General features: G+C 48.6%; 1 protein-coding gene across 46 annotated transcripts in view; it reads right to left on the bottom strand.

Annotated features, from left to right (window-relative positions):
• CACNA1C (calcium voltage-gated channel subunit alpha1 C) overlaps positions 1–27,082 on the bottom strand; it is a 729,498-nt gene that overhangs the window by 626,767 nt on the left and 75,649 nt on the right. For 16 of the 46 annotated variants that reach the window (XM_009217711.4, XM_031651025.1, XM_009217710.4 and 13 more), the window contains exon 1: positions 17,025–17,624. The exons of 29 other annotated variants lie outside the window; for them this stretch is intronic. In XM_009217711.4, the coding sequence (XP_009215975.2) occupies positions 17,025–17,073 (49 nt within the window). In that variant the 5' untranslated portion in view covers positions 17,074–17,624. Of the gene's footprint in view, positions 1–16,097; positions 16,502–17,024; positions 17,625–27,082 lie in introns of those variants that run through there. One more of the 46 variants, XM_017946471.3, reaches the window with a different exon arrangement.

Raw genomic sequence — 27,082 nt, 5'->3', positions numbered from 1 at the left:
CTGAGGAAGTTTACCACTCATAGACCATTGCTGAAAGAACTACAAAATATATGCTTCAGTACTAAGGAAAGAAACCCAGAAAGAAGAAAAGGAATGCAAGATGCAATAAAGCTGCCTCTCAAAGACTTTCTTGAAAATGGGTGTGACTTCTTAGTCACATCTACCACAAGTAAGATAAAGCATCCCCAATTCAAGACTCTCTCAGTAGTTTCATATGCAAGGCTATGGAAATGTGGGACATCCCCATTCCTTTAAGACCTAAAGTCCTTTGTCCCTGGTACTATTTTTGAAGTCATGGAGCAGCACTGTTTTATATTCTTCCCGCTCCACCCCCAAGACATTCTTTCTTCGTGCGAACTTAGCTCAGAAATGCTCTTTAAGGCTGGGCATGGTGGTTCAAGCCTATACTGCCAGCATTTTGGGAGGCCAAAGCAGGAGGATCACTTGAAGCCAGGAGTTTGCGACCAGCCTGGAAAAGACAGTGAGACCCTGCCTCTACAAAAAATGTAAAATGTATCCGGACATAGTGGCAGACACTTACAGTCCCAGCTACTTGGGAGGATTGCTTGAGTCCAGGAATTTGAGGTTGCAGTGAGTCATTATTGGATGACTGCACTCCAGCCTGGGCAACAGAGTGATGCCTTGTTTCAAGAAAAAAAGAAAAGAAAAGAAATACTCTTTAAGCATTTAAGTCTATGCTATAATGTCCCAATGCAGCTGATAGTACAAAAAGGACCAGATACAAAGTTTTCTCCTGCCATATTTCCATCAATCCTTTTGAAATACTCAAGCAACAGTCATTATAAATAGGGTTACAAGAATAAATAGATTCATAAGGTGGGAAGGTCAGAAGCAGAATCCTAGACATGGGAAAATTACATGGTTCGATCAAAATGTCAATGTGACAGATGACAATACATCTAAACATAAATTCCTGCCCCCAGATATGGCTGTATCTTGTGACAACATGCTGTCTTCCAGGGGTTACAAACTCGGTCACACTGCTCTCTCCTCCTCTCTGCTTCTTCTGACACACACGAATGCACATTCACACATGTACACGCACACCCACTACATGCAAGTCAAATAACTTATAAGGGTTTGGCCCTCAAGTGGTAGAGGAACCTTTCCATAAGGTTCCGTCTTTGGTTTAAATTTTCTGTTCATTTCCTTCTGGGCCTGAAAGATGTAAGTTGATGACCCTGATTGCCATTTTATCCTCTCTCTTTCAGACAGACCCAGGAAAAATCATTACGAGGAGTGCTAGCTGTGCCAGTCTGAGGGCCAAGGATGCATGGGACCGCAGGCTGTGATGTCTACAGGTCTCTGAAGAAGAGCTGAGTCCACTTCTCGAGACACCAGCCCATTCCATGGCTTCCCCCAACTCAAGGACATTCTTCTTCTGGTCATTTTCTTCCTCAAAATTTTCTTTTCTCCTTCATTTTATTAAAGCCAAGTCAAACTCCAAAGAAATGCAGAGGACCAGTTGTCTGAACATGGCAGCAGCTGGAACTGTGGAACCCTGTCCATCTGGACTCTGAGTTCATTCCCCAACTGATACCCTCAGAGGAAAACACTGCATTCTGCGTAAGTTTCACTGGAGTGGAAAAAAGGAAAAATCCCAAAGCCTTTTGTTGCCCAGACCCAGCAAGAGATCAAGCTGGGGTCAGTGCTGCCCTCGAGGTTCATCAGAATAAGGCCAAACTCTGCAAGTAGGTTTCCAGATGAGGCCAGACAGGGTGAGATGGTGGCCACAGGGCCTGCCATGCCAACTCCTATGAGGGCTGCCATAACACACTGTTTCCAGGCAAGGCACACAGAAGACCAGTGCTATTTCCCTAGCCAAAAATGGAAGAACAAAGGCAAGGACTTGGGGCCACTGGACTGTCTATGCATTTCACCATGAGAAGCTAATACTCCAAACGTCACCCAAATTGGCATCTATGAGAAGTCAACAACTGTGCCTCCTTTGGGAACAATGCCAACTTATAAGAATGGATGCAGGGGCTCTGGCTGCTATAGAGAATTTGAGTGAGGTGCAGAAGACCAGCATCCCCAAATCAGAGACACTAGGCCTTTGCAGCCGCCGCCTCTCTGCCTGCCTCTCGGAAAGGCCTCCAGGCCACTCACAACCCCCACACCAGACCGCTCCCCACCAGAGTCCTCTACATATGTGACAGGGACTCAGGCAGAGTCTAGGGGGTACCTCCTGGTCATTCACACCTTCCTGCACCCAGGGTAAGCTCAGAGCCACTCAGCAGAACATATTTCCATGGCATTCAAAGAGTGTTATTGTCCTTGGCACCAAATACTCACATCCTTTCATGAAACATTCAGGATATCATATTTTTCTTGATTACAGGGAAATCCAGGCATTGCAAAGCTCAAATGGGATCCAACCAGAGGCTTTCCAGTGGTTTGTAACATTTTTCTTGCGGGATTATAACAGGGGAGAGGATGAAGAAAAAAATAATAAAATGTTCTGTTCTCAGGAATTTGATATTCTGATATAATTATAAGGATATAAAATCGCAGGGCTTAACACTCCACAAAGGCTAACTGGTTCTCCAGAGAGCCAATATCATAGGCTGGGAAGCTGGGCTTGGTTTGGATGGAGGGGCATGGAGAGACAGGGGTGGGAAGAGTGTGAAGGTAAGTGTTCTCCCAATGAGTGTACTGAGGTTGGCACTTGTGGTCTCGATTGCCCTATCACTCCTCCTCTCTACTGTTGTGCCCTGACTGGGGTTAACAGTGCAGGTTCCTTGTCCTTGATGCCTAAGACAGCCTTGGGAAGCCTGGTGTCTCAGGTCCACCTCCACCAGTCAGTCCTCACATCCCCTACTTCCTTCCATCCATGTTACAAATATGACCTCAGGGCTCCACACTACGAGCTCTCTCTCTGCTTTGGTGTCAGCACCCAGAATACCCTCTGGAGGCCAAACCATGAAAGCAGTAAAGTTGTCTTCATGTGCCTACTGTTACACACACACACACACACACACACACTTGCATCCTAGTCCACAATCCTAAGCCCACATCCTTAAACTGCCACCATCTCCACCACCCAGGCTTTTGCCATCTTCCTCCTGTTATGCCCCCCAAAGAAAGCCCACCTGGTCCTTTATGCATCCACTCAAGAGCTCAAGGGGCCCACCGGCTATTCCGATGACTAATCCACCTGGGATGGAGGTAGGCTGGGGGATTCAGACTCCCTGACTCCCACTAAAATTATGCATCCTGGCTCCTGCATCCCATTGGCCACTTCGATTCTCCCACACCGGCTCAAGCTTGGCACGCCTCCTTACAGAGCTAGAACCCTTTGCCCCCAGACCTACTCAGCAGCTGTCTCACTTTGCCAAACTCATTTCTCGGGAAGCTTTCTCTGGGAACGCCAATCACTCCTGGCCCCTAACTCATGCTTCCAGACCTTGGCCGATGCCCTCTGGAACCCGCGCACCCTTGCGGATTTCTTTGGGTGTCTCACAGTGTTTCCCACTGACTGTTCCCTCTTCCAGTCTCCTCAAGCTCAGGCCCCACTCCAGGTGCCTCATCCCTCCCAGCATTCAGCACCCCTGCCTGAGACCTCTCCTGTCCTCCTTTCCAGCTCCCCCCATGCCCCTCTCCATTTCCTCATCCCCTGCTTTACCACATGGCTGCCTCTGAAGACAGAGCGCTACCTCCTTTGCTGGGGTTGGGGCTTCCACTCCCATCCCCAATGCCACTGCCTACTGCCTGCTTCCCAATCTGCTCCCCTCTCTTGCATTTCCAATCTCTCATGTGCCAACAAATCCCTCCCTTCTCCTTTTATTCACAGCCAAAATTCTTGAAAGAGTGGTCCCCATGTGCTGCCCCGACTTCACAACCACCACATCTCAGCATTGCACAGTTGGGCTGGACAACAGTCATCTGAACCCACTCTCCAAGCCAATCATTCAATCCAGTGGGCTTCTCAGTTCCCACCTTCCCTTCCACGACTCCATTCAGCAGTGACAGCTTCCTGGAAACGTTCTCCTGCCTTGATCCTCCAGACCCTGCAGTAGTAGCTCTCCCCCTACCTCCCTGACTGCTCTGTCACTGTCTCCTCCATTTTACCCTCCTCCTATTTGTCTTCAGCTCTCCATCGTTCCTTCCCTCTGCTCTCTCTCCCTAATGGCTCCATCTCCACAGCTTCAAATAGCACCTTCTTAGACAGAACTGTAATTCTGCATGCATGCTGGGCAACTTCTACTTGCCTCCGAAGACACCCTCTACCCTTCCCATCCAGATCACAGCACAGGGCTCCCTTGTCTCTGGCTTTCTGCTGGGAAAATCACTCCTTCCCTCTCTTGCCTGGACAGTGGCAACAGCCTCAGAACTGCCACTCTACCTGCAGCCTCGACTCCCCTACCTCATCCTCTAGCCTGCTGCCTGGAAGAGCTGCTCTGAGTACACTCTCTCTCCACTCATACACTTTAAACGGCCCTCCATTGCCTACCAAATGCCATGCAAACTCTTCAGCCCAATACGGCGTGCTCCACGGATTATCCCCTTCCTGCCATTCCAACCTTCTCTCTCACTTCTCCCCCCCTGCAAAACTTTGCTCCAGCCAAACTCAACCCACTGCTCCTTTGAAATTCAATGCACATCCCTGTGAATACATTACAGGCCATCCCATCCTTTCTATTGGGAATGTGCACCTCTCCTCTCCACCTCATTTCTGTCCACCCTTCAAGGTTCAGCTCAGTCACAACCTCCATGTAACACGTCCTCTATTTATTCCATCTTTCCATATCACCCTTCTTCTTTAAATCTGTGAGCCTTTACCTTTATATCCTTGTAACATCCAGCAGATTCCGCCTTTTGTTACAGTTGTGGGTGTCTGCGTGTCTAGGCATGCATCTCACCTCCTAATAGAATAGATACTTCCCTTGAAGGAAGGGATAGTTGAGGGCTATAACCTTGAAGGTACTCTTGAATCCAGAGATCCTATAAGCAAACTGCCTTGCAGATAGCAGATGCTCAATCACTTTTTGTTAATGACTAACCATTCCTATTCTGGAGGAAAAAAAGAAAAAAACTATCTAGAATTGTTTTCATCACAACTGGCATGAGACATTCCATCTTCAGAGATATTTCACAGTCCATTTATCCTAGAAAAGGCTTCGTATCTCCTGGTCTTTCAGACAGCTGGGCATAGGTCAAAATTTTTGCCTTTTAAATAATTTAAAAACCAGAGGCACAAGATCCTATTCACGGCAGACCAAATCTGAGCTCTGAGTCACTGAAATCCACTTGGATGTGGAGCTCGAATCCCCAGGATGTCTCAGGCAGCCAGATACGGCAACAGAAGCTTCCACCTTGGAGAAATGCAACATTCCAGCTCTGGACAGTGGCCCAGAGGCACCTGTGAGCAGGGCCAGTGAGGGGGTGTGAGGGCAGAGCCCACAGGAGAGGAACTTACTCCTAGTAGGTTGGATTAAATTAAGTGCATTGGCCTTCAAAGTGCAAAGTCTTCTGAGCTTCGCACACCTCCGTGAGCCTGTGTGCTTTTTTGCCCATACCCCGGTCTCCGATTAATGGGTTCAGCCGAGGCATCCGTGTCTGTGTTTGTTTCTTCCTCAGATTAGCAGAGTTCAGCATGCTAAGACAGAAATGCAGCTGATGATATTACCACTCTTAGGTTAAATGATTACCAAGAAAACACCCATCCCAAATGGAAAGAGGCTTCCAGAGTCATTTAACTGGGGCATCAATCCACAGCCAAGAGCCTACCTCGTGCTGCTGTTTCCCCTGGCTGCCTACCCTCTGCTCGCTTCCTTCTCTCCTTCCTCCTTTCCTGATTTTCTCCCCGGACTATTTACCTTTCTTCTCACGTTTTTGCCTTCCTTGCCTAGACTTTAGATGTGTGAGGAGCAGGTGAGAGCCCTGGGAAGCTGCTTTTCCCCCCTGAAGGCTGCTTTCAGGCTGAAGGCAAAGATCCCTCATTAATCAGTCGTGCCTGAGGCAGGGCAGGCAGCCTCTGGTCAGCGCAGAACACAGAGCAGCCTCCCCCACGCAGTCCAGGGAGGACTCGGCCCAGCCACACATGGGGGGAGCCACCCTCTCCCACAGTCCTCAGGCTTATCAGGCCCACATCTCTAGCCACAGGCATGGGTGCTCCTGGACGAGACACACAGGCAGAGGGAGAGACAGAGACAGACTAAATAGCTTTGTCTTGCCAAATACCAATTTCCTGTTGAGTTGCAAAGCCAGGTCAGCAACGAGGTGAACGCTGAACTGGATACAGAGACAGTATTTGTTTTTTTGTTTTGTTTTGTTTTGAACAGAGGCAGTATCAGTCACTCCTCATCAAAAGGCAGCTGTCAGATTGTGAAACACCAATTAAAGTCAAATTTCTGATATAGGAACTGTGAGCCCACAGTAAGTACCAAACCCTCACTACTGACACGATAGGATTTCCTAACGCTGTAGTCTCATCTACACGGGCTTCAAACTTGGGGCACTACACAAGGAAGTGGACTCTTGAAGCTAAAAAGTCATATTGCAGGGCCAGCAATTTCACTCCTAGGTAAACCCAAAATAATTAAAAATGGACTCAAATAGATCCTTGAATACTGGTGTTCATTGCAGCACCATTCACAATAGCCAAATGGTGGAAACCCAAATGTCCATCAACAGAAGAATGGATAAGCAAAATGTGGCACGTGCTTTCAATGAAATATTATTCAGTCATAAAAACGAACGAAGTCCTGACACATGGTACAACATGGATGAACCTTGAAGACATTATGCTGAGATACTTTTGAAAAATGCTAAAACCACTTTCTTGTGTAATTGAAAGAAAATGCTTAATCCCACCTCCAAATGACAGCCAGCTCCCTAACCAATTTCACGTGCTTCCTTTCAATTTCATCATTTATCATGCAGATTGCTATGACCTATCTAGGTCTGAAATTTGTGAGATATGTTGCCAACAGTCCGACTACGCAGCAAACTCCAACTGTAGAATTATTATTGCTGTTGGCCGGGCCCAGTGGCTCACGCCTGTAAACCCAGCACTCTGGGAGGCCAAGCGGGTGGATCAAGAGGTGAGGAGATCGAGACCATCCTGGCCAACATGGTGAAATCCCGTCTCTACTAAAAATACAAAAATTAACCAGGCGTGGTGGCGGGTACCTGTAGTCCCAGCTACTCAGGAGACTGAGGCAGGAGAATTGCTTGAACCAGGGAGTCGGAGGCTGCAGTGAGCCGAGATCGTGCCACTGAACTCCAGCCTGGTGACAGAGCGAGACTACGCCTCAAACAAACAAAAACAAGGAATTACTACTGCTGTCAATAATGCATGAAAATCCATAAAGACGAAAGTAAATTCATGGTTGCCAAGGGCTGGAGAGAGAGGGGAATGAAAAGCGACTACCAATGGGTAAAGGGTTTTTTTGGGGGAGTGATGAAAATATTGGGGAACTAGGTGGACCACTGAATCGTACACATCAAAAGGGGTAAATTTTACGGTATGTGAATTATACCTCAACAAAGCTGCTATTTCAAAATAAGTAAATAAATAATGCATGAAGTCTGGAGAGCTCAGCTTACATGGACAGTCCCTGGGACTCATAGGAATCCCGTTTGAGAATGGAGAGACAGGGACAGTCCCTGGGACTCACAGGAATCCCCTTTGAGAATGGAGAGACAGGGACGGTCCCTGGGACTCACAGGAATCTCGTTGGAGAATGGAGAGACAGGGACGGTCCCTGGGACTCACAGGAATCCCGTTTGAGAATGGAGAGACAGGGGCGGTCCCTGGGACTCACAGGAATCCCCTTTGAGAATGGAGAGACAGGGACGGTCCCTGGGACTCACAGGAATCTCGTTGGAGAATGGAGAGTGTCTGTTTTCCAGGCGGGAGTGACTGAGAAAATGTGCCAAGAATGGGTGGTGAAGCAAGGCCATCCTACAAAGGGGTCCCCCGAGAGACAAGATATACTGACGTAGGTGGTCTGTGAAGGCCTATGAGGACATCTGAAGACCCAAGGAGGGCCCTGGCAGAAACCCTGGGAATGAGGGGAAAGCCAGAGGATGGGACCAGGAGGGGAGGCGGGGTACCAGGACCACATACGGCCATCAAGTAAGAACAAGGATTCCTGCTCTGAGCTTCCACAAGGCAAATCTAAGCCAAGGTTCCAGAAGGCGAGGACAAGGTCATTTTCCAGGATAGATGGATAGTGGGCTCCTCTTTCTGCTCTTCCCCATGGGGAGAAGTAACAGAAAGAACAAATGTTTTGACAGACCTGAATTTAATTCCCCGCCCCAACACTGTCTGGGTGGCTGTGGCCACATTGCTTAAGATCTTTGTTCCTCAGTTTCCTTATCTAAAAAACATAATTAGTACCCACGTGGTAGGATCAGTGTAAAGATAAAACATATTAAGCACATGAAGCACCAAGAATATTGCCTGACACATGCCAGGCATTCAATAAATGGTGGCTATTACTCTTGCTCCATTTTAAAGTTATAAAAAGGTAGATGTTATACCTCAATATAGCTTTTTTTCTTTAGATAAAAATTAAAACATATATGGCTCCACAGATCACAGGACCAGAGCTGGGGGTAGAGCAAGGTGCAAACAAATGTGAAAGTTTCCCAGCTTACTTTTTGATGATGGGATTATTTTTGCTTTGGGAACTAAAACTAATCCTGTCACTTAGACTGTAATGTTAAAGCCCTTTCCTATTCTGATCAGTGTCTTAGGGAGCTGCACAGAACTGTTCCCTCTATCTCCAAACCTGCAGCACTTTTGCTATGAAAAAATAAATAAGTTTATTTTCCAAACCCAAAGTTTACTTGTGAAGCAAAGTTTTATTTTCCAGCCCGTCCTCCTGTACTGGGAAGTTGTGTTTCGGTTTGGGGAATTCACGTTCAAAAGGGAGCAGACATTGGTTTGCCAGGTGGTGTCCTTCCTGCCCTCAATGGCCCTATTTTCAGATATTCAGGCCATCAGAGGACTTCCAGCCAGCATGGCTTTGGACTTGAGGCCGAAGGCAGGCAGCCATGTGTGGTGGCAGTGAGGGGTCAGCAGCATGGCAGGGGGACAGCTGCCAGGCATTGGGAACCATGCATCCCCACGTCCTCACCCTCAGCTTGGAAACAGCAGCAGTTCACACGGCTCCACTGTCCTGGGAGCCTACTGGCCACAGGCTCCTAGACTCTCTGGAGGGCAAAATACCAGGCCCATGTCAACCAATGGTTCACTTCCTCCTTGATTATTCTGGTATCAGTCAGACCACCTCAGACTCTGGTTTCTCTTTGTTTTACATTTTCACCTTTAAAATATTGAATAATGTCAGCCCTCCAACACCACCTCCAAAGCTGTTCGAAATGCTGCGAATGTTACTTCATGGCGTTGCTTTTCCAAACTCTGGTGCTCTGCTCTCTGATGGGGAGAATAAGACTAGCTGATGTTTGAACAGTGATATACACTCATTCTCCCATTTGGATCCTCACAGCTGCCCTACGAAGTGAATTGGCTATGGATGATTATCTCTACTTTACAGATTAAAAAAAAAAAGGGGGATCTGATTCCTTCTGAACTCTCAGAGAAAGAGATCAAGTCAAAGAATGTGACCCAAGACCCAAGTCATTTCTCTAGCCTACAGCCTTATTTATTCTTTAGCTATTTACTTTGTTACTTTTGTTAATGTCTTTGAAAGGTTTTAGCCCAACCTAGATTATTTTGGAAGAAAAAAAGGAATATAAATGACTGAACATGACACAATGGTTATAAAGTAAATAGAGCTTAATTGAGTAATCAAGTCAACATTTCTGCCCACAGGCAATATGGAGAAGAACATTCATTTACTGTCTAGATTTTGGCTTGGTTCTCCAAAGGACAGGAGACAAGATTCTTTTATTTTCCTTTCAGCTAGGTTCAAGCGGGCAACACCAAGTGTAGCCGAGTGTATGAAAAGAAACCCCTGTTGGCAAATTGGCAGCTTGAATATTTCATGAAATTATCACAACACTATGTTCTGAAATGGTGGCTTCCTCCAGGGAACTCAAAGGCCACATCTCTACGCAGGAGCCTGGCTCATGCCTCCGTCTTCAAGCTAGATCGAGTCAGCCTCAGAGGCCTTCCAGTTTCTTGGAGATGACTTGAAAGAGTATCAAACAAGTCAGCCAATGAACACTTCAAAGAAGATGGGAATGCCAGAAGCAGGTCCTAGTGATTCTCTCCCATGGGCTGAGAATGTCTCCTGGCAGTAGGCCGGGGGTCCTAGGAGACCAGCCCTGACATGCGAACAGAAAGATGCCCTTGTTCGCCCAGCTCAGGTGGAGTCTGTGGCAGCCTGTTCACAGTCTCTACCCTGGGGCTAATCTGTGTGTCCGTACCCCGATTACTGGTAATGCCAGCTGGTCCATGTACCCCGGTTACTGGTAATGCCAGCTGGTCCATGAAGTCCCTAGCAGCTCACCAGCACAGCCTGGCTTCCCATCCCCATCCCACTCTCGCAAAGGGGCTGAAACAAGCCTAGATTGGGGCCGAGAGGAAGTGAGCAAATAAAAAAGGCTTAGAGGCAGATCTGTTTGCAGACAAAATCGTGATCTGAATTTTGCAGGAGTTTCTTGTGGACATGTATGAACTTCTACTCTGTAGTCTAAGAAAGTATTTTTAAACCTTTCCAATGATAGATTTCCCCCACCCCACCCTTCCAACTCCATTCCTAAATCTAACATCGCAGAAATTATTTTAAGGCAGAACAAAGGTGGAGGCAGGGGGAGGAAGAATAGAGAGGTTGAGAGATCTACCAAGCAAAATTTAGCCAGAAGCACTAACAAGGCCTTCTCAGGGAGCCAGCACCAAGTGTGGTAAAGGCAGGAGGATAAAGAGACTGAAGAGCTTGTATTTAGTTACATCCCTGCCTCGGTGACCCTTTAGGGGCCTCCATTTTCTCGACTGGAAATGAGGATTGTCTCTAAGGTTCCTTTACCCATAAAATGTCCTGATCCTAGAAAGTAAATTCCCAAAGAGACATTACATTTATTCTCTGTTTGACAAACCCTTTAAAGAACCAGAGCCTAGCTCCCTGCCCCCTATATACACAGGGTATATAGCACAAGAAGCCCATTTTAAAGTGAGGGTGTTTTGGAGAGAACTGTTTTGTGGGGTTTTGGGGAGCGGAGGGGCTGAGAGGTTCAGGTTTCTTGCCAGTTAACCCTCGCTTTGCTCACCCTCTGCTTCAGCCAGATGAACCCTTCCTCTAGTTCCCTCAGCTTCCGGGGAAGGAAGGGTCTATGTTCAACCTCTGTCTGACTCCTGAGCTCCAGGCCCAAACTTCTCTCCTACAGTCCCTACAATCCCTACTTAAATTCAGTTCAGTGCCACAAAGAGTAACTGACTGCCCCAATGACCTTGCTCCCCAAACCCTCCCAGACACCCTAGTGGGTTGGGGCTCCTCTGGCTTCCCCTCATCTTCTGCACCTCAGCTCTTGGAAGCTCCAGCCATCTCACAGCTCTGCTTTTCTGTGGGGTCATCCCGGGTTCCCCATCTCCCAGCTGGGGTCCTGTCCACACAGAACACGGAAGCAAGGTTCTCCAGGGACCTGCGCGGGTCCTGCCTGAATTCGGCAGGGGAAAGGGGGCAGTAGAGAATGCGCCCACTTCCCTTCCTGCCGTGATAAACAGCTGCCTCCAGGGGTTCCTCAACTACAGAAGCCAAGAGGGTCTGCCCGCCTGGTCCAGGCCCGTGTCTACATGGGCTCAGGAAAGCCTGGTCTTGAACAAATAAGCACCCCGTCTGGGAACTAAAACACAGAGAAGAGCTCTTCTGGAATGCCCAGGTTTAGGTTCAAATGATGGCATTCATTATTTCAGCCTTCCATTCTGCTTTTCCCACAGTGGGCTCAGTTTAAGTCTACACACCCCACTTTGAAATGGCACCGAAAAACATTCCATTCCATTTTCCCTGAGGGATCCTGTCACTTTTCCTTGTTTTACGCAGTATCTAACCTTGAGGTACACGTAAACAGGTGTTTACTAAATTATTTTAATAATGACAGCCACGGCTCAGAGTGTAATTTCATTATCAGAATGTTTAGCACTTATGTCGCTAAATATTTAGCACCTGATATGTTGCAAAACAATTCCCCATGCCTTTTTTTAACCAATCTTCTGTTCTCCTCCACAGTGCCCAACATTAACCTAGGCAACTGTGAGGATGGAATCTAGAAACAGACTAAATCAGTGTGATTATTTTGTTCATTAGGCTTGTTGTTAAGTCTCCAGGTGTTTCCCAAACAGTCTATCAGCTTTCTGTAGTCCATATTGGAGAATAAAACTGTCTGCTGAATTTGAATGCTGAGCACTGATTTCAGGGTCCCGGCAAGGAAGAGGTGAGATGACGCCGGCTGACCTGTACCTCCTACAGAACAAGTAGCTGCTGTGTCAGGCGGGAGGAATTACTGTAAAAGGAAGAAAGTGCTGCCAGCCACTCACCCCTTCTTAACACAGTGCCAAGGGCTTCTCAGACCTCATGGAACTTGCCACGCAACTAAGAAAACCAAGTGAAGAAAGGAATAGAAAAGAAAATGCCAGGCACTGGAAAACATCACTGGAAATTAGAACAAATCTCAGTTACTTCCTAACCTGGATCTCCTGAGCTTTTCTGCCATTACCCAGCAGGAGACCCAGGCAGACTCATAAACGGAAATCAACTGTGAAGTGTACCCAGTTGTTTTTGTGTTCTTTTCCCTATTAAAGTTAGGAAAATGTCTTCCTGCCTTTGGCTGACAAGCTTCGTGACTGCCCAGGTTTGGGTTCCCAGATCCCATGGCTTCAGGTCACCCCATGCTCCACTGGGCTTGGGCACCACCAGGCCCTCTTGTTACTAAACCATCAGCGAAAAATCAGGGAGAAAATTAACATACGGCCATATCCAGTTCAGTGATTTACCCAAAAGTCTCCTCCAGGCTCGGCAGGATGATGTCTGTGCTGGGAGGAAATAGACGGCTGTGGGAAGAGCCTGCAACGGACTGGGCGGTCTCCAAAGGAGTTTTCATCACAACAGGGTGGAGAGGTCACTGTGGGACCTGGGTCCCTCAGTGATGCCGCGAGGGCCTCCAGTGTGGGCCGTGGCATGGAGACACACTGGTCTTCTGGGTTGCCTGTGCCAGGGCAGGTGTGGGCCTGATGAAAGCAGCACAGCCCCAACAGGTCACAAGCTCCAAACTCCCCCTACACCTTTCATCACCAGCCGGACCCTGAAGCCCCTTTCCTGACTCCTAAGCCCTGTGGCGCCACCTACTGGAAGAGGCAGAAGCCACATCTACTGCAGGTCTGACCAGGTCGCATTCATTCATTCACGCAGGCATTGATTTGTTCAGCCTTGCATCAAGGCCCTGGACTGAGCAGCGGCCAGTACTAGGAAGCAGGGATCCAAAGATTAGCTGGGCCTCGAAATCTCCATTCGGTATGCTCCTTGGACCCCTTTGGTAGGTCTTACAGAAGAACCCAACTCAAGCAGTTTTAGTTGAAGAAATAATTGAAGAGTCCTAGGTCATTGCCAAGACCGAGACATGGTCCCAGGGGGCTAATGGCTCATCATTTCATTTGCAAAGCACTTTGCCTGCAGCATCTACCTGTAAGAACAAGTCTCCCTTTACTATGAAGAAGAAATGTTTAAACAGTCTTAGGAGACTGCGTTATCAATACTCCTCTCTCAACACCCCAGGTCCCTGAAGGGCATTAGCCTCTTGTGTGATCTATTTTAAACAGCTTTTCCTTATTCCATGCGTGTATACACACACACACACACACACTTAAATACTGTTAGTGTGTATTCTATGGAAATAATGAAAACTTGACTCTTTTTAATATATTCTGTCATATTCTGAAACACGAAAAAGTACCTGACCAATAGTAGGAATCATATGCTGAACTCCAAAAGCCCCTTTTCTCCAGTGTTCTCCATGCAGGATCAAGAAAAAGCAAAGCTAATGCCACAGCTTTCTTTAACCTGCTCAAGCTGATGTGCGAGCAACATTGTTCTCTGACCATTTGTAAAGAAAGTTAACTGTGATCATTATTATTATTACCTTATTACAGCGATTCTTACTCTGCTGAATTGCTAAGTAGTTAAAAGAAAAGCACAGTGTGTCTTGCACTCTGAGAACACATGTTTCTCCCCTCTGCCTTGTCTCTAGCAGATAAGGGACATTCTGGTGTTTTATTTGTTCAATGGTTGACTATTAAGACACTCATTTGCTAGCTGGAGCCTGCAATGGAAAATCAGCCCAGAAAAGTGGGAGGCTGGCACAGGCCCAGAGCAGACAGGGCACCAGAGGTGAGGCAAGGCTTGAGTGTGCCACCCCAGCCTGAAACCCAGGGTCAGAAGCTCGTCCTTCCATGAACTTCCAGGCTGTTCCCAGGCACTGACCTCCAGTCTCCTATTCAACCCTCAAAACACACACACACACACACACACTCTCACACATGCACACACTCCACAGAAAAGGTGAGGGTGCAAGGACTGGTGCATTCCATGTCTTGGAGTATGTTGGGAAGAGACGGATGCACAGCCCCGGCCACTGGCAACTTTTTTGGTTCTCGACTCTTTGGTTCGTCACCATTACTGATCTTCTGAGGCAGTCCTAGACTCCTCTTCTGTCTCCTGAAACTCTAACCCCTATTACAGCTCACCCACTCCCTTTAGTGATTAGCCACAGCAACCTCTTGCCTGTCAATATTCATCCTCTTCTAGGTCTGCCTTCCCCGCCTCCACCACCCTCCTCCCCTCTCCTACCCCAAAAACCTGGGCAATGCCAACCAACTAAAGAAAAGAAGATAGAGAGCAGAGGGGGGACAGGGATCTTGGTGCTCTTCCACCTGGGAACCGCATCTAGAAATGGAGGCAAAACTGCTCCCATGAATTATATAATCACTGCAGCTTCAAGGGAGAGAACTGGAATTCAGGTTGCCATAGTGTTTGTTGGCATGTTGCTGGAAAGGTAGAGCTCTCAGCCACTGGTTCCCTTGCTCCCTTCCCCTCTACCTTTCTCAGGAACCTCTCTGGGGTTGGCACTCCTACTTTTAATGTCGGTTCCCAGCATACGGCGGGGAGATGCTGAGACGCAAAGGGGCAAAAGAAAACAACCAGAGTAAGGAAATGGGATCAGAAGGGGTTTAATCCTGCCCTAAGAGGAGTCCTTGTAAACTAGTTACGATTATCATCCTGTGAATAATCATTATTATTACCACAGTACATTGCCATTGACAGTGATACTTAGGGCAATACTACAGAGCTCGCCTCTTCAATGCTGCTTAGACTGAGGAGGTGGGTAAAGCACGCAGTCTCAGAACCTGGAGGGGAGTCATCTTGCATCCCCACTCTTCACAAATACCACTCTGTTTTGTGTCTCCCTCCCTCCCTCCTAAACCATTCACTACCCCATCAGCTACAGAAGGGACAGGGGAGCAGGTGAGGGATGGGGTCACCAGTAGAGAAATCCAAACATGGATGCTGCCCTTGTGACCCCGAAGTCCTGTCTCACCCCAGAACCCTTGACAAGATTCTTTCTTCCAAAGGAGGCCAAAATCCCCATGCTGCCACCCATGCTGGAAAGCAGAGAAGACTGGCCCCAAAATCAGTCTCAGGAGAGATGGAGACCAGGCAGGCCGGCTGGCAGCTTCTGGCTCTAAAGAGTGAAGGCCCTGTCCCCAGAAGGTGGAGCTGGGAGCAAACAGAGGGGAAAAGCTGGACAGAAAGACCTGGAGACAACTCCTTCCACCAGGCTGGTCTTCAGAGGATCACTTGGAAGAACCCAGGGAAGGAACAGAGACCAGCAGTGACAGACAGGCTTTCAGGGCAAGAGAAGAGGAAGAGTGGAAACAGGGAGGCTCCGGGAACTGGGAGAGAAAAGGGCGAGACTACACCAAAGAGACAGAGAGAGCAGTGGCGAGAAGAAAGAGATGTCACGCCTGGAGGTTGCCAGAAAGCCCCGAGGGACCACCCTGTCTGCACTCCCCCGCCTCAAAACCTTAAATGCTGAGCAACGTCAAAGAAAATAACTTGTTAATATGGGGGGAGAGCGGCGAGGGAGAAAGTTTCCAGGAAGTAGGGAGTTACCTGACTGCCTTTCACCATCACAGGGGGAGCTGGTGACACTTGCGGCCAAGGATGGAGATGCTCGGAAAACACTGGGCAATAGTATGGAGCCGCGTGAGCCAGGCACACCCTTCCATGATCTCCTTCAAACACGAAACAGCAAAGCCCACACACCGCCCGGCTCCTCGCCGCTTCCATCCTCAGGTGCTAGCCCACATATGGGTGCGAATGAGAACACACGCGGCGTGGGCGCGCTCGGGGTCAACGGCAGTGGAGAGGTGGGTGGGTGTAGGTGAGCGGCGGAGGAGGGAGGGAGAGAGGAAGAAGGGGACCGACGGAGGGGGAGCGAGAGGGGCGCGCTGGGGCTCACATCTGCACCGCCGCCCCCACCCGCCACCTGGAGCGCGCCGCCCAGGGCAGGGGCGCCTGGACCAGAGTGGACGCCGGGCAGCGCCAGGGCGCCCCAGGGGCGGCCGTGGGCGCCGGGCTCTGCCGGCGCGGGGTGCGCGCGCGCGCGCTCCCAGCCGCGCCCCGAGCCGGGCAAGGGACCCCGGGCCTCTGGGCTCCGCGGCGCCGGCGCCCTCTGCCCCCCGCGCGGCTGGCCAGGCAGCCGGGCTCTCCAGGCGAACGCGAGAAAGCGAGGCGGCGGCGGCCACTTGGGGAACTTTTCCCCCCTCGCCTGGAATTTCATAGGAAACACATGCTCTGGAGAAGCTGGGGCCCGGGGGGGGGGGGGGGGCGGGAATTTTCCGCTCCGTCTCGCGCGGCGGTTCGGGCCCCGGTCCCGCCGGGCTCCCGGGCGCTCCGACGAGGCGGAGGCGCCCCTGGCGGACGCGGCCCCGGGCCACTCTGCAGGGACCGACCCCGGGGCCTCGGGGAGCGCGGGGAGAGCAGGAACCCGGTGGAGAAGGCAGGGAGCCCCGGCGAGGCGGCGGGGTCCAGCCTTACCTTGGTGGTTTTCCTCTGGAATGTACATCCTCGTATTCTCATTGACCATGGACCAAAAATGGTTTTCAAAGGAGGAGCAGCCACGAAGAGGAAGAAATGTGAAAACACCCCCCAGCGGGTCTGGATTAATCCCTCCTCCGAGGCCGGCGGCTTTCGTGCAAGATTCGAGGAAGCCGTGGTCTGCAGTGTTTCTTCTCCCCTGCCGACGATTACCTGATTCCCATTATGGCATCAAACCCCAAAAACTGCTCCTTTCCACTACTGCCTCCTCGAGTGAAATTGTAATGCATCCTCAGTACATCCGGGCCCCTTCCAAGAATTGAGCACCGCACCTCTGGCGGCTACACCATTTGAAAAAATAAATCGGGAGAGGCAGGGCGAGAAGAGGCGGAAAGGAGGGGCGGGGGGCGCGCGGGGCCCGCCTGGGCCGGCAGGGGCCGAGGCGCCTCTGCCCACTGCCGGCGAGTCCTCCTGAGGCCCCTGCCCGGCTCTCTGCTGTCAAAGGGAGCCGGCAACTCCTGGGCGCGGAGGCAGGAAGAGCCGCCGCCGCCGCTCCGGGCCCGCCGCGCCGCGCCGAGCGCCGCTCTGGCAGGAGCTGTTTCTGCAGAGGCAGCGAGAGGGAGACACCGGGCGCGCGGGCGCGGCTCCTCCCCGGCCCAGCCCCGCCGCGCCCGCGCCCGCCCCTGCCCGCGCCGCCCGCCCGCCCGCCCGCCCGGCGCGCCGGAGGCAGACGCGCTGAACGCTTCCAGATGTGGCGGCGGCGGCGCGCAGGGAGCCGGGCGCACGGCGCGGGGCGCACGGCGGACTGGAGCCCGAAGTTGGGCCCCCTCTCGGCGCCCGCGGCAACGCCGCCCGAGCGAGCCCTCGGCCCGCATGACGTCAAGGGGAGCGGGCCCCGGCCGCCGGCGGGCGAGGGGCGGCGTGAGGAGCCCCCGGGGAGGCCGAGGCGCGCGGGGGACCCGGACGCCCGCCGTGGTGGCCGCGGTGGCCGCGGCGCGGACACACCCCCTCGCGCCCCGCCGGCGGCGTCGCGCCCCCCGCGCCGGCCTGCAGCCCCCCGCCCGCGTTCTCTCCTCAGCTGCGGCGGCGCGTCCCTGCTGGGCCGGCCACGCCGGGAAGGCCTCTGTGAGCGGAATTCCAAGGAGGAGGAATACAATTTGCCCAACTACCAGAGTCTGGTTTCGGATCGGGCCACCGAACAAAACGGCAAAATGAGCCGTGATTCCGTGATTCTGTTTGATCAATTATAATCAGAGCGGTTGTAGAAGTGACAGATAGAGGAGGGGAGGGGAAGCGGGAGGGGCGGCGAGGCGGAGCCTGGTAGGCGAGGCAGCGGTGCCCAGATGTCTGAACAGATTCCTAGACCCAGGTTTGCTGATTCCTTGGAGGCAGCCGAGCACGTGTTCTACTAGGATATCCTTACCTACTTCTCTTAATTATTTCTGCAACTCCGGCAGGAACCTATCCAGCACCTCTCCTTCCCGGAGAAGCAAACACTTCCCTCCAGAACTCCCTGCAACCAACCGCAGCAAGTTCCACGGCACCCCCTGCAGGACCGGGCTCCCCTCCAGTAGGGCTTCGTGATCCCTTTCAGGGGGGCCTACAACTCCCTGTTGGGGAAAACCTGTACCTGCCTCCACGTAAGACCTCCTCGCTTCCACATCCACTCTCATTCCCTGGGGGAGCCTAACCATTCCCGTGGCTTTCAGCAGCTGTCTATATCAAATGTCTATCTCCAGCCCAGACCTCTCTCCTGAATTCCAGACTACAGCGACTCTGTCTAATAGACATCTCAATCCTAATACATCCAAACCCTGAATTCCTGATCTCTTCAAAGCCTGCTCCTCACACAGCCTTCCCCATCGCAGTCGATGACAATCCCATACTTCTAGTTGCTCAGATCAAAATCCTGGAGTCCCTCTTGACTCCTTTCTCTTATCATTCCACGTCTAGTCCATCAGGAGATCCTGTTGGCACTGCCTTCAGGCGAATCCAGAACCTGACCACTTCTCAGTTCCTCCACTGCCACCGCCCGGGGCTGAGCCCACATCCTTCACCCAGGTTTCTCCAGTAGCTGGTCCCCCTGGCCTACCTTCCCTCTCCCCTCCTTTGGTATTTTCTCAGTACAGGAGTTGGAGTAACCCATTTAAAACATCACATCACAGCTATCCTCTGCTCAAAACCCTCCGTGGTTACCCATTTCACTTAGTAAAAGCCATGGTCCTTGTGGTGACCTACAGGAATGGCCCAGTACAAATCCTCTTACATCATCTCCTACTGCTATCCCCCTCACTCGGGATACATTAGCCTCTTGGCCGGGCCCCAGACAGTCCCGAAATGACTCCCCAACACACCACACATGTAAGCCCTTTGCTCTAGCTATTCCCACTGCCTGGAACACAAACGCCCTTGGCTCCTTCAAAGCTTTCCGCAAATCTCAGCTGTTCAGTGAGGCTCACCAGGACCTCATCCTGATTCATCCTGACGGACCCCCACAGCACTCCCAATCTCCCCTTGCTCTTATTGAATCCCTGCCTAACATAGTGTATAGTTTACTTATTCATTAACTTTATTGTTTATTGTCTGTATCCCCCCCAACTAAAATGTAACCCCCATGAAGACAGGAAGTCATCTATTTTATTCACCAGTGCCTGGAGCAGTGTCTGGCAGATAGTAAGTACATAATATGTGTTGAATGAAATGAATGAGTGCCTGAGCACTTTCAGGAGTGTTGCAATTCCCCCTATCAAAATGCATCTTGTTGGTCCCTTAGTTGATACCTGAAACCTTACCACTCCTGTTTCCTTCCTTTGTCCAGTGGTTCTGGCCCCAGTTTAAAATGCACGTGCCCCTGGGAGAGGTATTAAGCTGTATCAGTCATCTTCATTCTAATGTGAATAGCGATCTCAATTTTGTTGGTTACAAGAGAAATCTGGCCTCTTTGCCATTCTGGTGTGTTCATACTCAATTTTCAACCTAATAGAGAAAATTAGAAATGACACAAATTCAAATATTTCCCATTTACTTTAGGATGCATTATAGGCCTGTGTTTCAGAGGCTGCTGTAGCTGATAATTTGTTTAAATGAATACTAAAATTGGTTTGCATCCCCTTTACACACAAGTGCAGGAATAATAATAATAGCTAACACTATTGAGTGCTCTGTGCCAGGTACTGTGACAGGCATTTTACAGCCTTTATCTTATTTAATCCTCATTGCAACTCAGTAAGCTATGTGTTATTGTCATTATTATCCCCATTTTATAGATATGGAAACTGAGACTTTGAGACTTAAATTACAATGTCCAGGGTCACCCAGGTGAGTAACTGTGGAGCCTGGACTTAGCCCAGGCGTATCTGACACCAAACTCAGGCTCTACCATTATCTTACTCCTTCTTCTGAGGGGTGACGTGTGGGTGAGCTGGTGGGGGCAGGGCTGCAGGGAGATGAACAGTGTGAAATGATTGCAAAATATGCTGTAGATAATTCACAAAGAGCCAAGTCACTGGGAACAGAGTGTATGTGTGTTAGGGGGTCACGTGCAGGATTGATAGCCCAGCTTTTCTAAAGGTAGGCACTGTATAAATCTAGCAAGTAAATATTACCTTCATGCTTCTTTAGTTTCATTTTTCACTTCTCTTTTCAGCTGTGAAATGTGTTCTTTCCTTTCCAGAAAAAAGGTATTTCCTAAATATTTGGTCTTGCAGTATACGCCCATATCCCAGCTTTTAACTTGGAACACAGCCCTGGGTGTGCTCTTTCGAGGTAACAAATACTCAACGTGACAAAAGGAGACCATTGTGAATTCTGATTTGGGGATTTGGGAAGTGGTGGGAGCAGAGGAGGGAGTCTGTTTTTCTCTATCATTGAATGGTTTGATTCTCCAGCTAAAGAATCTCCCATAGGTCTTCATGTGTGCCCTCTTTCTACATAGTATTATGCTTATATTTGCATGAGCCTTTTCTCTCCTCTTCCTTGCTACATTTTAGGTGTCTTCAAGAAGAGAACTGTGTTTATTCTTTGTGCATAACATAATGCTTTGTACATATGGACACTCAATTTGTGTTGAGTGCATGATTCACTCTGGAAAAGATTTTTAAATGTGACCACAGATATTTTCTTTGGAAGCAATTAAGAGTGCACTGAATTTGTTAATTACAGTGTATTTGTAAAAGTGAAAACCTGGAAATGAACTAAATATTCAACAAAAATGTTGGTTAAATAATAACACTGAGGCCGGGCGCGGTGGCTCAAGCCTGTAATCCCAGCACTTTGGGAGGCCGAGACGGGCAGATCACCAGGTCAGGAGATCGAGACCATCCTGGCTAACACGGTGAAACCCCATCTCTACTAAAAAATATAAAAAACTAGCCGGGCGAGATGGCGGGCGCCTGTAGTCCCAGCTACTCGGGAGGCTGAGGCAGGAGAATGGCGTGAACCCGGGAGGCGGAGCTTGCAGTGAGCTGAGATCCGGCCACTGCACTCCAGCCTGGGAGACAGAGTGAGACTCTGTCTCAAAAAAAAAAAATAATAATAATAATAATAATAATAACACTGAGAGATTATTCTAAGTGCCTCACATATATAAAGTCATTTGCTCCTCCAAACAACCCTGTAAAGGAATTGCTTTTATCCTCATTTTACTAGTGAGGAAACCAAAGCACAGAAAGGTTTACTCACTTGCCTATGTTTTTACAGCCAGTTAATGTTGAAAGACCTGTGATTTGAACCCCAGCAGTCTTCAGAGCCTATGCTCTTCACCACCACATAGATGAACTAGAGTGCATTCACACAGTGAAAGTCTACGTAGACAAGAACAATATTAAGAATATTAGTAACGTGGAAAAAAATGATTTACACTAAAAGAAAAACAAGTCACAAAAATATTACAGGCGATATGATTTCATTTTCCTTTTAATGTCAGGTTTATATTTGAACTAGGGAAAAGACTAAGTAAGGTTCACACCAAAATGTTGACAGTATCCTCAAGCTGGGGTATGTGGGGGGAAAAAATGTTGACAGTAGCTTTCTTTGGGAGGGGGATTACACGTAAATGTTTCTTCTACTTCTTCTTCTTCCTTAGCTGGCCCAAGGCTTGGAAAGCCAGGTTGCCAAGCAGGCTCTTCCTCTTCCCTTAGCACACACACCTCTTGACACAGAGCCCTCCCCCTACTGCCTAGCCAGGGAAGACACCGCTAATAAATCTCTTCAGAATAACTCTGTCATCAAGTCTGCAAGGTGTCCCTTCTATTTCTCTCCTTCTGCCCACCACAACAGCCACTCAGCACTAAATGCTGCCACCCACCTGCAAAAAATTACCTGTCCGGTGTTTCCAGCCCAAATGCATTACATTGTCCTCATTGCAATCTGAGCTGCCTGGTTGAAGCATCAGCCACTCTGTGTTGGTGGTAGAGAGCTAGGAACACCAAGATGATGGGTAAATCTTAACAATGACCTTTTGGGAAGATGTTTCATCCTTAATTTCTAATCCACATAATTGCCTGTATATAAGGGTGGACATTTCAAACCAGGTAAAATTGATTAGCAAGCCAGAGTAGGAAGAAGGGAGTCAGAAAGCCCACTTTAAATGTGCCTTCTGACACCTTACCTTCTTTATCTCCCCATAGGGCCACGCACAACCGTTCCTTCTCAAAGGCCAGAGATGGGAACATCAGTGTGGTGGTTTTGCATTAGGTCAGCTTAACTAAGCTGGAACCTATTTCCCAGAATTGCCTTCCTTATGTGGTTCTGCATTAAGATTGTCCACAACAGGTATTTGTGGAGCCTCTGGGAGGTGGACATGAAGCAGCAGCATGCATTCATCGTCACCGATCTGCTGGCTTACCCTGACGGTGGAGCCCACAGCTCCTCCAGCTCCTGCTAGATCTCCTCCTTCAGCTACTCTGAGGCCTGGGCAAAGTACATGCCCAGCTCTGTAGTAAAGATTCCAGCTTCATGTTTCATAGTCAAGATCGGCAATGGTAAAAGGCAAACAAGGGTTTTATTTGTCCTTGTGGGCTCCACTTTGGCCTCACTCTCTCCCACATCACATCCTGCTTTCCTCCTGCCTTTCGGCACTACAGCAACTTCAGACCCATCCTCAGATGCAGAGGTAGCAGCCTTCTGCAGATTCTTCACCAGCTTCCACAACTGGATAAGGTCTAATCTCTGCGATCAATCCCTTCCTCCAAGTCACTCACGGTGGTACCACTTCCCTGATCAAACCTGAGTGATGCATCGGTGTAGTGCTCCCACCCGTGACCAGGTTACTTGTTTAGATATTTTTATGAGTAAATAGTGCCTGGCACATAGTTGCCCTCAATATATATGTTTATTGAATTCATACTAATTATCATCATTTAATATGCCTGGTGAATATCAGGTGCTATGATAGGCACTTTAAATACAGCTAACAGCCTGGTCTTTGGAGACAGGCCAGACACAGAGCCGGGTTCTGCCTGCTATGAGCTACGGGAATGTGGACACCTGACTTTAACTCTTAACACCCAGTTTTTACAATATGAAGCTAATAGTGGTACCTACCTCCATAGGGTGGTTGTGAGAATCAAATGAAATAGTCCAGGTAAAGTGTGTGGGGTGCACAGCATGCTCATTTAATGTTAGCTGTTACCATCCTTCACCCCTGTAAGGAAGATTTGTTGACTATCTACTGTGTGCCCTGAATTCACCACAGCCCTGCCAAAGAGACTTACCACCATTGTACAGATGCAAAACAGTAGCTAAGAGGTTAACTTTCTTGCCCAAGATTGGTTTGTCAGCAAATTATAGAATTGGGATTTGAACCCAAGTCTACACAAACCCAGAGGCCATGCACTGGCCGCGACTATGCACAACATTTCAGGCACTAGAAGTAAAATGGAGGAGAGAGGAAGGCTTTGGGGAAAATCCCCCAACCCACAGTTCAGACAGCAGAGCTGAAGAGGGTGCAGAATGGCCTTTCTCCTTCTTTTGGAAGACCCATAAAAACTCTGAAGCCTTCACAACTCATGTTAATATTTAAAAACCTCTGCTGGCAGAGTTCTCCCTTCTATCACATCTCCATCCTTCCTCCTGTCTGCTTTTGTAGAAGCCATAGGACAAACCACATCCCACCTAACCCACTGGGCTATCTTTTACACCACACTTAGGGAAAACTCTCCTGGCAGCTCAGCCCCAGTGTCCGTCCCAAGGGGAAGCCGGAGTACTCAAGGTGCGAGGATAATTCAAGCCTCATTCTACAGCAGCCTAAGTTGTTTGGATAATAAGGTGTGGTAACATGACTAACATGAATACCCTTGTGATTTTCAGCAATACTTAGCCCCCAAAGACAGAAAACAGCAAGGTTATTTATGGCCTGATCCTGGGGACTGGATCTCCAGGTGGGAGAATTCACCTGCCATGTGTGAATTCAAGTCATGGCCCTCTCTACCTCAGCAAACCAATGGTGCATGCTAATTATGTAACTATCTTGGACTTCTGTTTGCTCATCTGCAAAATGGGAATGTGTGGCCTCATCTGCTGAGGCTCTTTGGAAAGAGAAGTTGATACCAAGGGAAGCGCTCAATCACCAAAGTTATACCTTCATTACTTGTTAAGGCCCTGAGAACGTTTGTTTCATCTGGGTGACCTGCTGACCCCCAGAAGGAACCGCATAGTCAAGGCTCAGACCTATCCACTATTGTGTCCACTTTTTTAGGAGTTCAAAGGCCATCACGAAGCGCAAGCCATTCCCACCTGTATTCAATTTTTGCCATAGCAAATTACCACTAGCTGGGTGTTTTAACACAACAACAATTAATTATCTCGCAGTTTTGGAGGCCAGAAGTTCAAAATCCAGCAGGGTGTGCTGCCTGCAGTGGCCCTCAGGGAGAACCCCTTCTTTGTCCCTTCCAGCTTCTGCTGGCTGGCAGCATTCCTTGGTTTGTGGCCACATCACTCTGTCTCCATGGTCACCTTGCCTCCTCATCTCCTGGCAGTCAGATCTCCTTCTGCTTCACTCTTACAAGGACACCTGTCATTGGATTTAGGACTCCCCAGATAATCCCAGACAATGTCTTCATCTCAAAATTCTTAAGTTAATTACGTCTACAAAGACCCTTTTTCCTGATAAGCTAAAATTGACACTTTCTGGGGATTAGGACATGTACATACATTCTGAGGGGCCGTTATTCAACGCACTACACTACCCTAACCTACATGAATGTTTCTTCATCCATTTTCATTTGAATCTCAAGCCCAACGTTTGCTAATTCCTGAAACTTTAGCAACCTCTTTCTCTCTCCCACTGAGGCTCAGTTTCTTCACTTATAAAACAGAAGTTATTGCCATATGTTAGAGCTTAAGTGAGTGGTGACAAAGGTGCTTCACTATGGAAGATGCTCCTTCCCACAGAACTCAGTCTCACACTTAACCCTTTCAGTGAATCACCCTCAGCTATTTGATTAGAGAAACTGAATGCTTGGAGAGGTTCAGTAACCTGGCTGAGCCAACTCAGCTGGGTAGAAGCGGACCTGGCTTTAAACCCCAAAGACCATTCTGATCCTCAACCTCCCTAACCCCTTTACCTTCTTAACCGTTCCAGGCCAGTTCAAACATGTTCAATGGAGCTATATAGAAAATGTCTTCTCAAAGGAAGCTGAAAAGTGTTCTTTTCAGTAGGGCTTTCAGAACCCTCCTCTTCTAATTAGCTTTATAAATGTTCTCTCTTCTCTTTTTACCCTTCTCTGAACGCATTCTAAGTTCTCTGTCATTTTCAAAACACGGTCCTAAGAGTAAACACCTTTATCTGGCCATCAGAAATCAGCCATCAACCCTCATTCTATTCACAGTCCTCCTATTAATATAACTCTTGGCAAACTCACCTTTCCTTCCATATTTCAGCTGGCATTCAATCTGTAATGTCTTCTCTCTCTGACCCCTGGTTCTTCTCCCTCTCACGCAAGGATGAATAATAAATGATGGCTTAGTTCGTATTTGCATTCTGGATTATTCTTTCCTGAATGGTCACTTTGCATGCATCTCTCTTAGAATTCCACGTTAATTTCCAGCTTGCTTTCCTACAGTATCAGAAGTCATGTGAGACTAGGGTTATATAGCCATGAACATTTCTGGTTCCTAGTCTGACATAGGTCAGGTAACCCTTTAGTTGATATGACATTTGGGACCTGGCCACCTCAACAGATGAAAAAGGATATTTGTTCTCTAAAGCCTCCTTTTAAAGATGATGCACTGTTCTAATTGTAGATTCCAAGGATCTTTTATAGGGGTACCCTTTGGTTAACCTGCAGCAGTCCCATCCCTGAAATCTAAAAGAATATAGACTACACTGATAGGAATAATTCCAAATATTTGCATTCCTGGAACGGTAAACTCGAATGCCATAAAACTAATTAACATTTGGCTAGTTCACTCTAAGTTGTTGATTAGGCCATTTTCCAAGTATCTAGGGGTGGGGAAGTTACAGCTAATCATCATCACCCTACTAGAGAGGTCACTGCTGCATAGTACGTCTAGATATAGGCAAAGTCAAGAGGGCAACCAAAAAGATATCTTCTCAGTAGTGACCATCATTAACTTGCCAAATGGCTTCCACTCAGTGGCCAAGTGGAGCCTGGTGGAAACAAGAGCTGGGCAGAGTTGTCAAGTATGGCAGGACACTTCCAGTCGTGTCTTCATATGACCCAGCTGAAGTACCTCTACCAGCTAGATAGGTCTTCCTTCAGCCAAAGAAGGTAAGTTTCAATCTCCCAAGATTTATCATTTTTACCTCTTTACATAGCAGATTCAGATTTTCTGCCTTTGTCGTGTTCAGTCCTGCTTACATAATGATTTTTTGTGATGAATATAACCCCATTATTTTATTATTAATCACTAACTCTTGGTAATCTTTTTTTTTAACCAATGAACAATTGACCAATGCCACCCATATCAACTTCTACTATAGTTTAGTTAGGAGGAATATTCTGTTTTCTTCTCCTCTGGGGCACAGGGCAGAGTGAGCTTCTCAGCCGTTCTGCATTTGGGCACAAATATTGGACTAGTCCTGACTAATAAAATGT

The sequence above is a fragment of the Papio anubis genome, chromosome 9 (assembly GCF_008728515.1).
Source record: "Papio anubis isolate 15944 chromosome 9, Panubis1.0, whole genome shotgun sequence".
In the NCBI taxonomy this organism is placed as follows: domain Eukaryota; kingdom Metazoa; phylum Chordata; class Mammalia; order Primates; family Cercopithecidae; genus Papio; species Papio anubis.
This window is presented reverse-complemented; position numbering and strand designations above follow the sequence as displayed.